General features: G+C 32.8%; 1 protein-coding gene across 1 annotated transcript; it reads left to right on the top strand.

Annotated features, from left to right (window-relative positions):
• The first annotated feature begins 354 nt into the window (after positions 1 to 354).
• On the top strand, positions 355 to 15,314 carry Usp10 (ubiquitin specific protease 10). Its single transcript, XM_068762681.1, has 10 exons — positions 355 to 491; positions 3,156 to 3,291; positions 4,652 to 6,685; positions 6,835 to 7,030; positions 7,456 to 7,711; positions 8,395 to 8,502; positions 8,578 to 8,745; positions 9,259 to 9,466; positions 9,738 to 9,876; positions 10,199 to 15,314. The coding sequence occupies exons 1-10, from the start codon at positions 474 to 476 to the stop codon at positions 10,332 to 10,334; spliced, it is 3,399 nt and encodes a 1,132-aa protein (XP_068618782.1). The 5' UTR covers positions 355 to 473; the 3' UTR covers positions 10,335 to 15,314.

Raw genomic sequence — 15,314 nt, 5'->3', positions numbered from 1 at the left:
ATAAAAATAGTTCTTTATTCCGAAAATATATAGGCATTCACAGGATTTGAAAAAAATGTTGTTATTCATATATAAAATTCTGGAATAATTAGTGGATAATAATTTACTGTCTCAGAAAATTATAATCACTAATATATAAGTTAAAGTATAAACAAGATGTAAGAAAAATCGAAAGAGGTACATTGACAGAGCATGTGAATAACCCTTAAAAAGAATTGAAAAATTTCGTAACATCCGCACAAAGCGACAATATTGTACATAAAGTTGTCTATGCTAGCTAAATATCGCAATTCTATTGGTTATTAGAATTAAGTTGAAAATGGCGCGTGTTTTGTCACATCCTGTTATGTGTTGGTGAGTGCATGGCCTCGACGTTGATCCCGTTCCAAGATTTTTATTCATAACACCGCAGTCTCTTCACACATGTAATATTATTACAATATATTATTCGTGATGGTGTCCTGTAAAAGGCCATGGATTTGATGAAAACGGTAAGAGTAACATAGTTGCAGCATATTTCGTTTAATTTTGTTTGGCTTTTGTTTCTTGTTTTGGTGATTTTGAAACTGGCCATTACATTAGAAAAAATCTCTTTCCAGAATGTGTGTGCACGTGGGAGGTAAGTCTGATAGTTTTTATTAAGTATAGTGTCCAGTTTCGAGTTTACATAAAAGAATTGAAGTTTGTTGATTTGTCAATACATGGCACCCGGCAACCGAGCGTTGTTACGCCATCTTATAGTCCTCCAAACGTTCCGCACATTTTGCAGCTTTGAATTTTAACAAGAAAATGCTAGATGGTGAAAAATATGACTTAATCGGATGGAATTGAAAAGGAAGTGAATTTGATTAACATTGGTTCTAGGTATGTGTATTTCACTATTGCATCGTATTACATGACTTGACAAACCACATGTGCATAGATGGATTTGTTGTTGTTATTTGGTCGAAACAGGCCAAGTTGCATAATATTCTTTTGCACGATATCGGAACTGCTGCGAGTATATTTTATCGTGTTTTTATTTTGAGTTACGCTTTATATACAAGTAAATCCCGATATTTTATAACCTATAAATTTGACAACCTGGAATGAAGTCCAATGTTCATTATGGATGACACTTAAATCTACAACTAAATTCAAGGTTACTTGGTCATTAGACTCTTCAAAGCTGAGTAATTCTAAATTTTGATTAGTAATGATTAATATTAGTTACATATATTAAATATATATATTGCATAATATTGTAGTATTATAAAAGAAAATAATGTTTATTTGGTGTTATTAGCTTGACACAAATTGCATGCAGTTTTATGTTTATTCTAAATATCTTTGTGTCTGTATGTAAAGATACATCTAAAATTGTAGTCATTGTTGTAATTAGCAGAAACTATTGTAAACCACATCAAATAAATGTCTCTTTAATGGTTGATTCTAAAAACAATTACAGAAGATCATTATGCTTCTTTTATGAATGCTTTGTAACTAAAATTATACTAGACATTTTCTTTTACATTGTGTAAAATCACCAATTGAAATTGAAATGTGAGATGTAAATTTACAGAACTTTGTTCTTGTCAATATCCAAGTAGAGTTTTAATGAGATATTTACATATAACAGTTTTTTCACTGGGTTCATATTTTTGTCCCAGTATTAGAACCTTTTTTTAGACCTCTCACTAAGTTTAATAAAGTCAAAGTTTACATTTCAATAGTCTAATTATTTAAGTGATTACAATGATTAAACTGATAAAACCATCTTATGTACATTTTAAGAACCACATAACCAGGATGATTGGTAGAGAGCCTATGAGGCATTTAGTTTACCATTAGAAAATGTTTTAAAACAATAAATAAATCAATATCACTAAATTGATATGGATAGGGCAAGCAATTAAGTAAATGCATTGTTTGTCACATCAATTTATCATATAAAAACATATTTATTGATGACCTATAATCAATATTTTTTTCATGTGCTTAGTATTTTACTCATTTTAATGTATATATTCATATATACATTTTGGTAGGTTAGGAGCTGAACAGTAAAAGCTTTCTATGTTTGTATTTTGGGTTACTTATGTCATTATGTTATATACAAGATAACCAGTATTTTAGTATAAAGCTTTCAAACAGAAGTTATATCTTATTTTAGCCAATATTTCCAATTATATAAATTGTTGAACAGTTAACTTATAGAATTATGAAGAGTATATTATTTATGTATAGATCAAGGTTTGTTTGGTTGGGTAAAACTAGCTGACACTAAAACAGCATTTATTATTTCATCTAATGAAATAAAAACTGGACATGTTTCTCATAAATTTGTATAATAGCTGCTGCTTGATGTAATAGACGTCATTTTCAGCATTAATTATAAATTTTCACTGGCTTTTCCATAAATCTATGACATACGGGAGGGCTGAGACAGTAGAAATCATATATCTTATACTTGCTAAAAATATAAGTTGACAGACTTTTTAGTTTCTGTGAACTTAGTTCTTGTTATACCACGCTATTGTTAATGAACATAATAAATGGTTGATGTTAAAAATACTTTTTGTTGTTTATTACATTTCAGATTTGACAAAACTAACAGAATTCACTTGTTTCATAGATTTATATTAATAAAAACATACAAGATAACAGCATTATTTAATGTACATTTTAAATAATATATAGAAACTTGGAATGGAAAACTTCTGCATAAAATTTAAAAATATTTTTTTTCTATTCCTAAAATCTTAATGGGCACATCTAACATATTATAATTTTATTGATTATAGTTTATATATTCCCATACAGCATAAACATTTGTTCTTGTTACAATTTATTACAAAATTTGGAATTTAATTGCTAATGAAAATTAGGTATACATGCATATAAGTAGTTTTTCTAAACATTCCAATATATGTGTAAAAATTTTGATTAAGAGACAGTATATCATACAATTTTTTCCTATAATTATTTATTTTTATTTATAGCAGTCAAATGGTCATTACAACAAGAAAATCTTTAATTAGAGCCATTTACATTTCATAATTTGGACTAAGCAAAAGTATTACATAATATATTGACATAAGTATTAGTAGTTTTATGTTTTAGAAACAAGTTTGTTTAACATAAGTATTTTAGTAAATTAGTGTGGCATGTTTCAGGAGTATGAGTTCCTAGACTTATCAGATGTGAAAGAAGCGGAGCTGAGCAGTCTGCAGTGTGCACTGTTCGAGAGAAATCCAGACAGTTCTGTATCCACATCAGCAGCTGCATTGGGTTGGACAGAACCCGTTGCAGGTTAGTGCGTTTTAAATATTATCTTAATAGCTGATAAACATCCACTGCAAGCCATAGGTCAGAAATAGTAACTGGTATTGCTTTGCCCCCATACAGTGACTTGCTGCCTCGACTGTATCGTTAGTCCGTCTACTGGGGTGACTACCCTCGCCGCATCTACTGGCTCGTGGTCACCACTCCAAATACTTTTCAGCCCCAATGAACCATCGTTGCACGAGCAGTTAGCCCCGCCCATTGCGAATTCCAACGAACAACGCCGCGAGCTACGCTAGCGACGTTGGTTCTCTTCAGATCTCTTATGATTCGTTCTCGCAACGAAGCTAATGGCGAAGTCCTCGTCATTGTTCTCTAGGTGACCTTGAACCTTCTTATAAGGCCCATCGTAAACTACCACGTCTCAGATTTGCCAGTTTTAGGTTTTCTTAAGCTTATGATGAAGTAAAAAATAATATCTAAATAATAAGGGCCCATGAAACCATCAATTTCTTCTACTTATGTTTGTAAAACAACAACTAATATGAGAATAATATATATTTATGTATTTTCGTCAGTGTTTGGGTTTGACATGTGATTAAGACACATTGCTTAAACTTGACAGAGATGATTGTAAAAATTCTTGTTTTGGTAATTATAAGAAATCAATTCTGTTTAAAAGTCAATAAAGTTCAAATTTTATTGATTGATATTAACATTTATTAATAGTGTTTATATTTCTAATAATTAGGTTTCTTGATTTTGTACAATGGGTATATTTTTTGTTTTTCACTTTTTGTGTCATAATAATTCAAATTATCCTAAATTTATCTCTACATATTATTTATTAGAAATTAATTTACATTGGGATTGTGTCCAGATTTCACTGCAGATCAGGAAAATTGATAATACAAATGAATGCCACATCACGTAAAATATATTTAAGGCTCTCTGAAAAGTAGAAATTAATAAGTTATATCATTTTTCTGTAGGTATGATAGTAAATAGGAACCACTGGTTGTATTTTGAATTTTACTATTTTATTTGTTTATACCTTAAAATCCTTCACACTAAGACCCTCATGTCTGTATTTTTTTAGTTAATGTCCTTTTTTTATTGAAATCATTTATCTTTTATAATTTTATATATATGGAAATAAAAAAAAAAGTTATATAAGTAAGTCAATTATCAAGACTTAATTTTTGAAAATATTGTTGTACTTTACTTTTTGTTGTACTTACTATGCTTTTATTTATATTTATTATTGCATTTATTGTGATTTCTGGATAACCATATCTCAATGTTTGATCACATTATTTAGTCTTAGACTGCAGATCTGGCATGTTCGTAGCATGGAATAAATTATTAAAATTTTGCATTTATTCAGATTTTTCATCGTGTTCATCGAGCACAGCGGGCCCACCGACCGTGTCGAGCAGCCTGGATAGCCTGTCGGGCGGCGAGTGCGAGATGGCGCCCCACTCGCCGCAGCGGGGCGCTACCGGCCCCCCGCACGCCCCCTCGCACGCCCCGCCGCCCTATGTACAGCCAGCTCCATCCTATCCTCCGCCTCCTCAGTGGCCGGTAGCACCGCCCAACGTATACGTCAGTCAAGTTACAGCAAACGTCAACGTGCACGGCTACATGGGACAATACTACCAACCCCCTCAACATCAATACGTCCCGCCGCCTCCTCAAGTAGAACGACCGCCGCGTAATCACAGACGTGACAGACGTGGCAAGAGGCCTCCTTCACCGCCACCGCAGCCACCGCCGTATTACTTGCAATATCCTCAATATTATCCAGCTGCACAAGCACAGGGCGCACCGCTATACCATGTGCCGATGTATCAACCGTTGGTATATGGCCCGTATACCTACCCACCGTATTATCCCGACTACCAAATACCAGTCGAAGGAGAACCGGACAAAGGACCAGATGAGTATCAGCAAGAAGTTGTGATGGAGCAGGAAGCGGTGGACGCATATTACGCTAGTGCACATTATGCAGGACCGCCATATGGACCTCCAGTAGAGAGCGGAGTAGAATATATGCCACCCATGTACTTACCGCCACCTCCGCACCCAGGTCCAATCCCAATTCCACAACAGCTCCCCCATCAGTCGACTCCCCATCAATTCAATGTGCATGCCAAGAATTTCGTTCAAGGACAAAACCACAATAAAAATTATGGGGCTTTAGATAAATCTGACAAAAATGTCACGGCCAGTGCATCACCTTCTGTAAGTGCCTCTGCAGGAACGACTGAATTGCTTCCTATTAAAGATCTAAAAATTTCTAATAAAGGACCAGCTAGTCCTAAACAGACTGAACGCCCTGCAGATATTAATCAAGTGAAATCTACAATGACTAATGATAAAGTATCTCCAATAATAAAAGCTGATTCTACGAAGCCTGCATGGTCAGCTAACGACAATAAAGTTGGTGATGTTAATCAAACCCAAAATCTTGGTAAGACTTTTCCACCAACTGCTACAAATGGGCAAACTGGTAATAATAGCAAACAGGCACCAACTGTGGGAAAGCCACCTAAAGGACCTGCCGCTCCTTTCTCGGGTGGCAAAGCACCGCCAAAACCGTCGTTACCTCAAACAGCCGTGCCATTACAATCTGTCTCTACCTCCAAAGTCCCTTTCGGAAATAGACAGAAGCGTGAGGGAACAAATCGTTCTCCTTCTAGCGATAACATGGATGGCGAGAAAATTATTGAGCATCAAAAACGCGAGCCACCACTACCGCCGAGTAAAGCACCAATGCCAATTTCCATTACTTTGCATTCTCAAGGACCTCCTCTGATTGTGACAAATAAATCACCATTTGGGCATTCAAGGAAAATAGTACCTATTCCTGAACCACCTCCTGTGCCGCAGCCTCCCCCGCCAGCTCCTACAGCATCAGATTTCCCTCCACCTCCAACTCCAAGAAATAGAGGAGATCCATTGCCTGCGCCAGTCGTCCAACCGAACCCTCCACCGGCTCCTGGCAAATCATGGGCTAGCTTATTCTCTAACAAAACTACGAATATTACATCATCACAAATTGCACCTCCCATAGAAGAACCTTCAAGCCCTACCGCCACATCCCCTCCCATTCCTTCCAATGTACAAAAACCTGTTGCCAAAGTCCCTCCATTTGATGCGTCACCACTTCAAACCGCTATTGCTGATAAAGCGTCACCTACGCCACGACCGGTGACCACAATGGCACCTACTATAGTCTCTTACTCAGAAAAGACATCAGTAAATGCTGTAAGCAATACTAACAGTACTCCAGCACCTGCGAAAATAAATGCCACACCGACTACTGAAGTTCAGATACCAATTCAGAAAGATCCGTCACCTGCTTTGCCTGTTCAACCATCACCATTTAGTGATGACCCTAACTCATACAGGATGGGAGGTAAATATATATATATATATGCTATTTTTATAATGCATTAAATAGTAATTTGGTGATTAATTAATTTACCAAATTGATTGATTTTATTACATAATTTGGTTGTTTTTATATACGATATAAAAAAATTATATGAAATTTTTTTTTTTCAGAATTTCTTACTAAATATCAACTTGATAATAGATCAGTATCGTTGCTCCCACGCGGTCTTACAAACCGGTCTAATTACTGTTACGTAAATGCTATCTTGCAAGCACTTATTGCTTGCCCGCCATTTTACAATATGCTAAAAGCACTACCATATCAGACGCGGCGTGGAAAGTCCAGCACACCTGTTATTGACTCCATGTACGTAATAATCTTTTGTTTAAAACTTTTCAACCATATGCATACTGAAACACATTTTATTATTAAAAGTTTTCATAAATATAATTATTTACTAAAATTATGTCCAAATAAAAATAATTTCTAATGTAATTTTATATACTAGTTAACTTGGTTTAATAACAACTTATGATAAATAAATTTATCCAACTATCGAAAAAATAAGTCTAAATTCAATCTACGTTATAACTTTAAAAGACTTCACATAAATTTTCGCTTTCTTAGTCACAAACCATAACTAATTTTTATTAAAATCAATTGGTCCCAGTTTGTTTGTTTACTTTAATATTATTTATTAAGTTTGTGTTAATTGAATTCTTTAAAATTACAACTAAAATTAGTTTTTTACAATGTTTAATTTGTATTGTAATAATTTTATTTCTCTCCAGGGTTGAACTGTGTTATGAATTTGGCCCATTGGCCAGTGTAACGCGACGATCTCGTGGTGAAATTGGCGCTGGGAGTACAGGTGCTGGGGCCAATGTAGCGCCTTCTGTACCAGCTGGACCTCCATTGGATGGGGCCTCTGGATTACGTGTATTAAGAGCACTTCGTCCTTTCCCTGGTTCGCAAGAGGGCAGACAGGAGGATGCTGAAGAATTCCTCGGTTGTTTGCTCAACTCACTTAATGATGAAATGCTGGAGGTAAAGTATCTTTAAATGTTACTAATAATGGGTGGGTTTTTTCATCCACATTGAACACTAATACTTGTTTTGCTGAGTCCAATATAAAAAATTGTACAATTCATCTCATTGATAAATTAATCATTTTGGTTTTGTATGTTTTTATTTCTGGAACAACAATGTCAGATATACTTATATCATGAAAATCTGGTATATAAAAATTGGATATGCATTTTTCCTGAATTGAAAAGGTTAAAAAATAAATATGAAAGAAATAAATACATTAACTCTTACTTGCCACCGTTAATAATGTGAGTGTCAATGTGCAACATTGAAAATATTTTCTATATATATAACACATCATTAATCTTTTCGGTGTGAACAGCACCTTTTGGCGTTTGACTATAGGCTCTTTCTCAGTGAACTTTTTTTACATTATCATGTCAATAATTGCACGATCATGTTCATCAATTTGTTTGTTACCAATGAGATAGCTGCATACGCATCCTGTGCAGATATTTTGTCACATAACCAAATACAATTATTAATCAATTTTGCAACTATCATGGATGAATGGCTTAGAGAGAGTAATTCATTTTTAGGCGCTCCGCAGCAAAAGAGTTAAATATCTTTAAATGTAAAGAGCTCTGCCTAACGCTTACAAAATAAATCATCACTCTAAATGCATATTGTTGTTTTTTCAGTTGATGAAGCTTGTGGAACCTGAAGAACCAAAAGACTCCAACAATCGACCGAATGGTGTAGTTACCCTAGAACAATCCCCAGAGGAAGATGATGATGATGAATGGAAGGTAATATATTATTGAGCATTTGTACCTATGAATCCATAACTTTAATTGGTATCTAGAAAAATATTTCGCTTGTAGGTGATGGGACCGAAGAACCGCGGCGCTGTGGAAAGGCGCTGGGCAGCGCGTCGAACACCAGTGGCCGACATTTTCCGAGGTCGGACTCGGCATCGATTGCATCGCGCCCAGCATCACGATGTCACAGATGCTGTGCAACCTTTCTTCACTCTGCAACTTGATATAGAGGTACAAAAGATTTAAATTCACAAACTGTGCCAGATATACCCTTTTAACTACACTACACCCGAAACTATTTTACGCGATTTTGAAATAACGTGGTTCTTCAATAACAATAAATACACTCTTACACAATTTTGAAATAAATAAATAAAGCTTTTTACCCGATTTTGTTATGATGTATTTCTCCAGTAACAATTAATATATGCTTTGCAAATGATTTTTTGGTCATGAATTCCTGATTTTTTTCTAATTTCGGCTACTCACGTGTACTGTAATATGGGTCTAATTATCACTTCTTTTAGACTGTACTTTTTTAAGAAAATTTTTAGTTTTTGTATCTTACACGATTTTTTAAAGTTGTGGAACATGTTCCAAAATATAACATATATGTATTTTTACATGATTTATTTTGTATGCTTATCTGAGGGATATATCTACAATGATAAAAAAAGTTGAGTGCACTTGCAACTTTGCTATTATTCCCATTTTTTTTTTCTATAATCAATTTGTTTTTTACAGCGTTCAAATACAGTGAAAGACGCGCTAGAACTTTTAGCTGGCAAAGACACCTTGGAAGGTGTGTCTGATGCATGGCAACAATTATCAATTGAAGAATTACCAGTTGTATTGTTGCTGCATCTTAAGTGCTTCCAATTAGACTCTGAAGGCCACACTGCTAAGATTGTGAAGAATATTGATTTCCCAATAGACCTAAAAATTGATCCAAGTATGTATTCTTAATTTTTGTTTTTCAATATATAATTAGATATAGACAATGAATAAAAAAAAGTAAAATGCTCTTGTAGAATAAAAACTATATATTTGTTTTTAATTTCATTATTGATCTGTATATACTATGATGTATTTTATTTTTCGTCTCTGAATGTGATAAAAATTATAACATACATGTGGACCACAATGACTGAGTTTTTAAAAACTATGCAAACTTTGTATGGACTTCTTTTAGATTATAGCAACTAAATAACTGTTGTTTACAGAGATCATGTCATCAAAGTTAAAATATACCCAAAAGCAACGTTTGTACAAGTTGTTTGCGGTCGTATATCATGAAGGAGTAGAAGCAGTGAAGGGCCATTATGTTACTGATACTTACCATGGGCAAGTTGGCTGGATAAGGTGAGTGTCCAACATTCTTTATTTTCATAATTTAATATGTACAAATGGTACTGTGAAAGGAATGTTTTGTATGACTTAGTTCATGATAATTATAACATTATTATGCATGAAAAACATTTATCTGCGAGACAATATTTTATCAAGTTGTTAACAATTTATAGATCAAAAAATATAATTATGTTTTCAATGATGCTACTTATTTTTCGTCGCTGAAAGTGATTGTTATCACAAATGTTGACAAAATTTTACTGAGCTAATTGAAACAATAAAATTTTAAATACACAAGTTGTGCATTGTGATAAGTGATTTTGTTACTCTGCAGGTATGATGATTCAACAGTGACTCAAGTCACTGAGGCTCAGGTGCTGAAGCCCAAATCCCCAAGGATGCCATACCTGCTCATGTACAGACGACATGACATGTTGCCCCCTCTCAGGGCCTCTGGCAAGCCGGAATAAACATTTAATTCACCAGCAACATTTAACTAGATATTTAAACCAGTGAGAAGTGACAGTGAATTTTGGACATGTGATTGTAAATAAAACTGTGCCTATTATAACTATTATTGCACAACGAAATTTTCTCATGTATCTAAGTACAGACTCAAATTTACCTAAGCAAGTGCACTGTGTTATTGTAAAAAATTGAATTGTATATTTAAATGCAATTTTTTTTATTGTATTTTAGGATTTTCACTTTAATGCTTGCTTTATTTTCGCCCTATTCTTTTGTATTATAATGTAAATTAATCTTAAAATAGTTTAATTCATGAACTTATATAAATGTAAATACTTAGATTGTAAATCAAAATGTTTACATATGGTTTCTTATGCCAAAATGGAGAAGGGTATTAATGACTCATTTTTAATCGAAATTTTCACTCATTCTAGTTAAGAATGGGCTTGAATTTGTAAATAAATTTTTTGAGCATAAATGTGTTGGAGTTGGCAAAGTTGATGGGACCCCAAAAATTACTCTTTTGGTTAAAAGGTTGTAAAATTCTAAAATAGGCTCTTACAGTTCGAAACTGCCAAAGTTTTTTATACTAAATCTTTAGTTGCAACTTCGTCAAGAGTAGTTACTAAGTTTTGGACAATATGGAATTGTGCTATAAATTAAAAAAAAATAAAATAAAAAATGTATTATAATTATGTTATTCTGTAATAATATAAATTATGAACATCAAAATTTAAAAAAAATGAACTGATGGAAAGTACAAAGTTCAGATATGTTGTGATAAGGGAAATTATGATATGCCATGGTGCATTTTTTGAGTATGGTAAAGGTATTGGCATAATTTGTGCAGTCTCATGCAATACATGCATCAATAAGTTTATATTTTATATACATATGTATGTGTGATTTACAATTTTTGATTCATGTATAATGTAAATTTAGAAATCATATCCACATACTAATGGCCACTTAAATGACTTAATATTTTTGATTAGAGCTTCCTATGTTGAAGTCATAATTTTTAACCAGAGTCAAGTTTAAGTTTCCATGTGCCTAATATATGAAGGTTAGCTAAATAATATAAAATATAAAACATGTTATTGCATGAGAATGTACAAATTGTGGCGAACTCAAGAAATCGGTAAGGCCTTTGACCTTGTGGTTGGTATAGTTTGATAAGGTTGTGTAATAGCGTAATGGACGGTGTTCGGAAATAATTTTAATATGACATCAAAAGCACTATAATATTTTATTGCATGCTTTATTAAACAGTTATGTAAGTGGCAAACAATACCGACTTGTGTTTTTGGACTTTTTGTGGACAATTATACAATTAGTAGTGTAAATGACATCCTAACGCACAAAAACAACATTTTTTTTTTCTCAAACATTCAATTTCATGTAACATTTCAATATTTTCCTGGTTGTTAAGATTTTTTTTTGCACATGAATCTCGAGTTAACTATTACTATGTATACTAAATATAAATTTCTCTATATTGTTTTTATTGCTAATCTATATGTATTAATATTGCTAACATATTAGCTATTAATAAATTATGATGCCATGTGAAATATGAGCACAGTGTATGTTGTGATTTGATTGGACATTAGATTCTGTGGAATATAATATTGAATTTTCCCATGAAAGTATTCAAACTATTTTTATTTCGACTCTGAAGTATCGGCTAATTAGACTGATTGTATTTTTTTCGACTGGACATTCACTGCTATGCCCTCTTTTAGGTAGTTAAGCTTGAAGGCTCCAGGAACCTGGGCTCAGGCCGCCGAGCTATTAGTTAGCTCTGACTGTCGCTCCATGGCAGTGACTAAAGTTGACCTCGATTTGAGCTGTCACTCGAAATGTATAATTGTCTACGTTTAGTTTACGACATCGGCCATCACGCTGTTAGCGTAACTCGGTGCTGTGTTGGACTGGAAGCTTCGGTGTAACGTGCCCTTTGTTTTGTGATACGGAATGCGGACGATTACTATGGATTGTTTAGTAATATTAACTGTACTATAATATTGTTATAACTACATAAGTGTTAAATATAAATAGATTATATTATCGGGCCGTTAGTTTGTCGAATAATTTCTGTTATTAATATTATTATTATAAAAACGGCGTGGACATTCTTTTGTGTTGGAATTGATTATGAACTCTAAACTGGAATATGTATGTGAATGTAAGCGATGCCGATGGGTAATCAAAATTCTAATTTAAGTGATTGTATATTTGTTTGAAAGTGGATAGTGGGGTATGAGAGTATAGCCTAGCTATCTAAGATTTTTCTTTTCGCTTGTTGATAATGAATTGTCTGATCTCACCTTGACGTTGTTTCGATGTAAATTTCCTTTCCTAGAGGCAATATGACAATGCCTTATTTGAATGAAAATGTTTTGCTAAAGTGAAACTATTTCGTAAGTTGTATGCAAGTGTACGCATCTAAATTCTTTATAAAGCTTTTATACTACGCGTTGTTAATGTAATGTGTACACGGGTCGAAGTCCATGATATAAATACTAGGTGTTAGTCAATTCGCAACTATGAATATAATGAAATGAAATAGGCGTAATTTTTGTATTAGTTTCACATACACTGATGTTTTAGTTTTTTTTAACTCTGTTGATTTTATGGATTATGGGTAGCAAATAAACTTAGTGATACCGGTAATAGGAATGTGGAACAGACGTGTAGATTATAATTCACGTCAAAATTGAATATGAAACTGAGCAATTGAGTCGTAATGCTAATTAGCATGTTACATAACGCTTTTTCGCACCGCGACATAACGTTAAGCAGCTATTGATAAGTTCTTTAGTATATTGTATTATATACAACGGTCACTCTATAATGTACTAATTGTTTTTGTAATAGGATTTTACAAAAAATGTATTAGTTAACTTATATAATCGCCTTGGCTGAATGGATTTTATAAATTTACACTTGCTACCTCTATGAATCCGTTTTTGTTTTGACATTCCCGAAGTACACTGCATAAGTATATATTGTTTCTCATAACTATCAGATTTTTGTTGGCGTTTATATATATATATATATATATATAATTTCATTTTTTGATTGATGTAAGTCAGCATAAAGTAATATAACTAGAGACTTTCTAATTAGCTATAACAGTAGAAAAAGAATTTCTATGAAAGATATAACGAATTTATAAAGAATATATATTAGCATCTCATGGAGTAGTACATTGTTTTAGTTTTTTTTTCTACCGGCTCTAAGAGATGTGTGCCAGCAAGTAATTTGTTTTGAAATCGTCGAAATGATTTTCATGCGTAAGACTGAACGCAGGGTTCCCGAATGATCAGTTGTTTTACATGGATATAGAAGCGACACATCTAGCGTAAATTTGTCTTATGCTGCCGTTTTATTTAAGTGTGTTGTGTATTTATTCAAATATTTGTACTGGTTATGGTTATCTGTAAGGTTTGTAATATCTTGCGGCCCTCTGATGAAGCAGACATGCGATTGAGGTGCGAACAAAAGCGTTATATAACACCCCATACAGTATATGGTTTGTGTTCACAGAATATAACATTTTACAGCGTGTTTGCTTCATTTGGGAGTCGCGCTGAGCTATATCTAACATTACATTTATAATTTTTGAATGATCCTATCGCAGTTGGCTGTGAGATAATTTGGGACTTTCGTCTGTTATAAATGACTATGAAATCGTTTATTTAATACGTATATTAAATGAATTAATGGTACTTGAATATATAATATGGATTATTCAATGTAATGTTTCAGAAACCAATTCAAATGTGTTAATGATAAATTGATATTTTGTAAATTAATTTTATTATTAATATGAATGTTCCTAAGGATATTTTATTATAAATATAATTGTATGATCAAATTAGTTGAATAATTTTTTTTGTATTCTGTGTTTGTGCAGCTTTATTGTCGAATTTTTTTATCCAGTATTTTCTATAAAAGTTGTTTATACTAATAACTATTGTGTATCATGAATTGAGTCTAATGCCATTTTTCTGTTTTGGTTTTTGTCCGGCGTTCGTTTAACTTATTTCTTAGATTAAGATTATTTTAACTTTCAAAAGGTATGAGGGAGTATAATTTTTGTTTTTTTCCCATACAAGAATAATTTAGGTGATTTGTCATTTAGTTTGTAATCAGTTATGGTAATTTGAGCACTTAATGAAATTCAACCATTATTGATTATATATAAGATTTTTGAGCACATTTAAAATAGTATCCCGCTCGTAGAGGTTTTGCACAAAGAGTAATTGCAAATATATATTTTGAAAGAGCTATAGATGTGTGGTATAGATGTCCAAAAATATATTTTCAACCCTATTGGCGAAATGGAATGATATTGACTGATTTGTATACTATTCGAATATGTTAAAAAGATTTCTAGTCGCATCTATATTTGTTTTTAACATGTTAACAGTCAATATAAATAGAAATAGTTATTTGTTACCATCAATGCAAAAAAATATTTACGATAAATTTTATGTACGTGCAATAGATTTAAAGGATTTTTAACAGAACTGGATTTAAAAACGATAACAATGAAATCTTCATCGGTCTATCTACTTAGAATGTAATGATGTGTCTTATCATTAATTATTATTATTTTTATATGAGAAGTTATAATTTAAGTTATCATTAATTTTAGAGATAAGATCCAAGGCTGTATTAATGGGAGTGTTTTTACCCTAACGAGAGAGCTCGCAATGTTTAATTAAACTATTTGGAATATCTTGTGAAATACTCCTATGGGACGTAACAGGTTTGTGACGATGGTACACCAGATATCCTGTGCCTCGGTGTAGTAACGCGTTTACTGTAACGGATAGAGACGCACTGAAATCTGTTACGACCTCCTCTATAAGTTGTTAATATGTGTGTATGACTAAAAAAAAATAATCCTTTATTTTGGTAACAAATTGGTGTTATGAAAATTTGTGAATAAAATACGGTGTCATTCTGAA

The sequence above is a fragment of the Battus philenor genome, unplaced genomic scaffold (genome assembly GCF_028537555.1).
Source record: "Battus philenor isolate CCGP_79_NKW_IND1 unplaced genomic scaffold, ilBatPhil1.0.hap1 SCAF_16, whole genome shotgun sequence".
Classification (NCBI taxonomy): Eukaryota; Metazoa; Arthropoda; class Insecta; order Lepidoptera; family Papilionidae; genus Battus; species Battus philenor.
The sequence above is the reverse complement of the archived record's forward strand: the minus strand, read 5'-3'. Positions and strand labels throughout refer to the sequence as shown.

What these genes read in the sequence shown, in the direction of transcription:
- Usp10 (XM_068762681.1), top strand. An exon ending in CTCTGCAACTTGATATAGAG is followed by an intron (nt 8,746 to 9,258) that starts GTACAAAAGATT and finishes TGTTTTTTACAG; the next exon opens with CGTTCAAATACAGTGAAAGA. An exon ending in GGGCAAGTTGGCTGGATAAG is followed by an intron (nt 9,877 to 10,198) that starts GTGAGTGTCCAA and finishes GTTACTCTGCAG; the next exon opens with GTATGATGATTCAACAGTGA.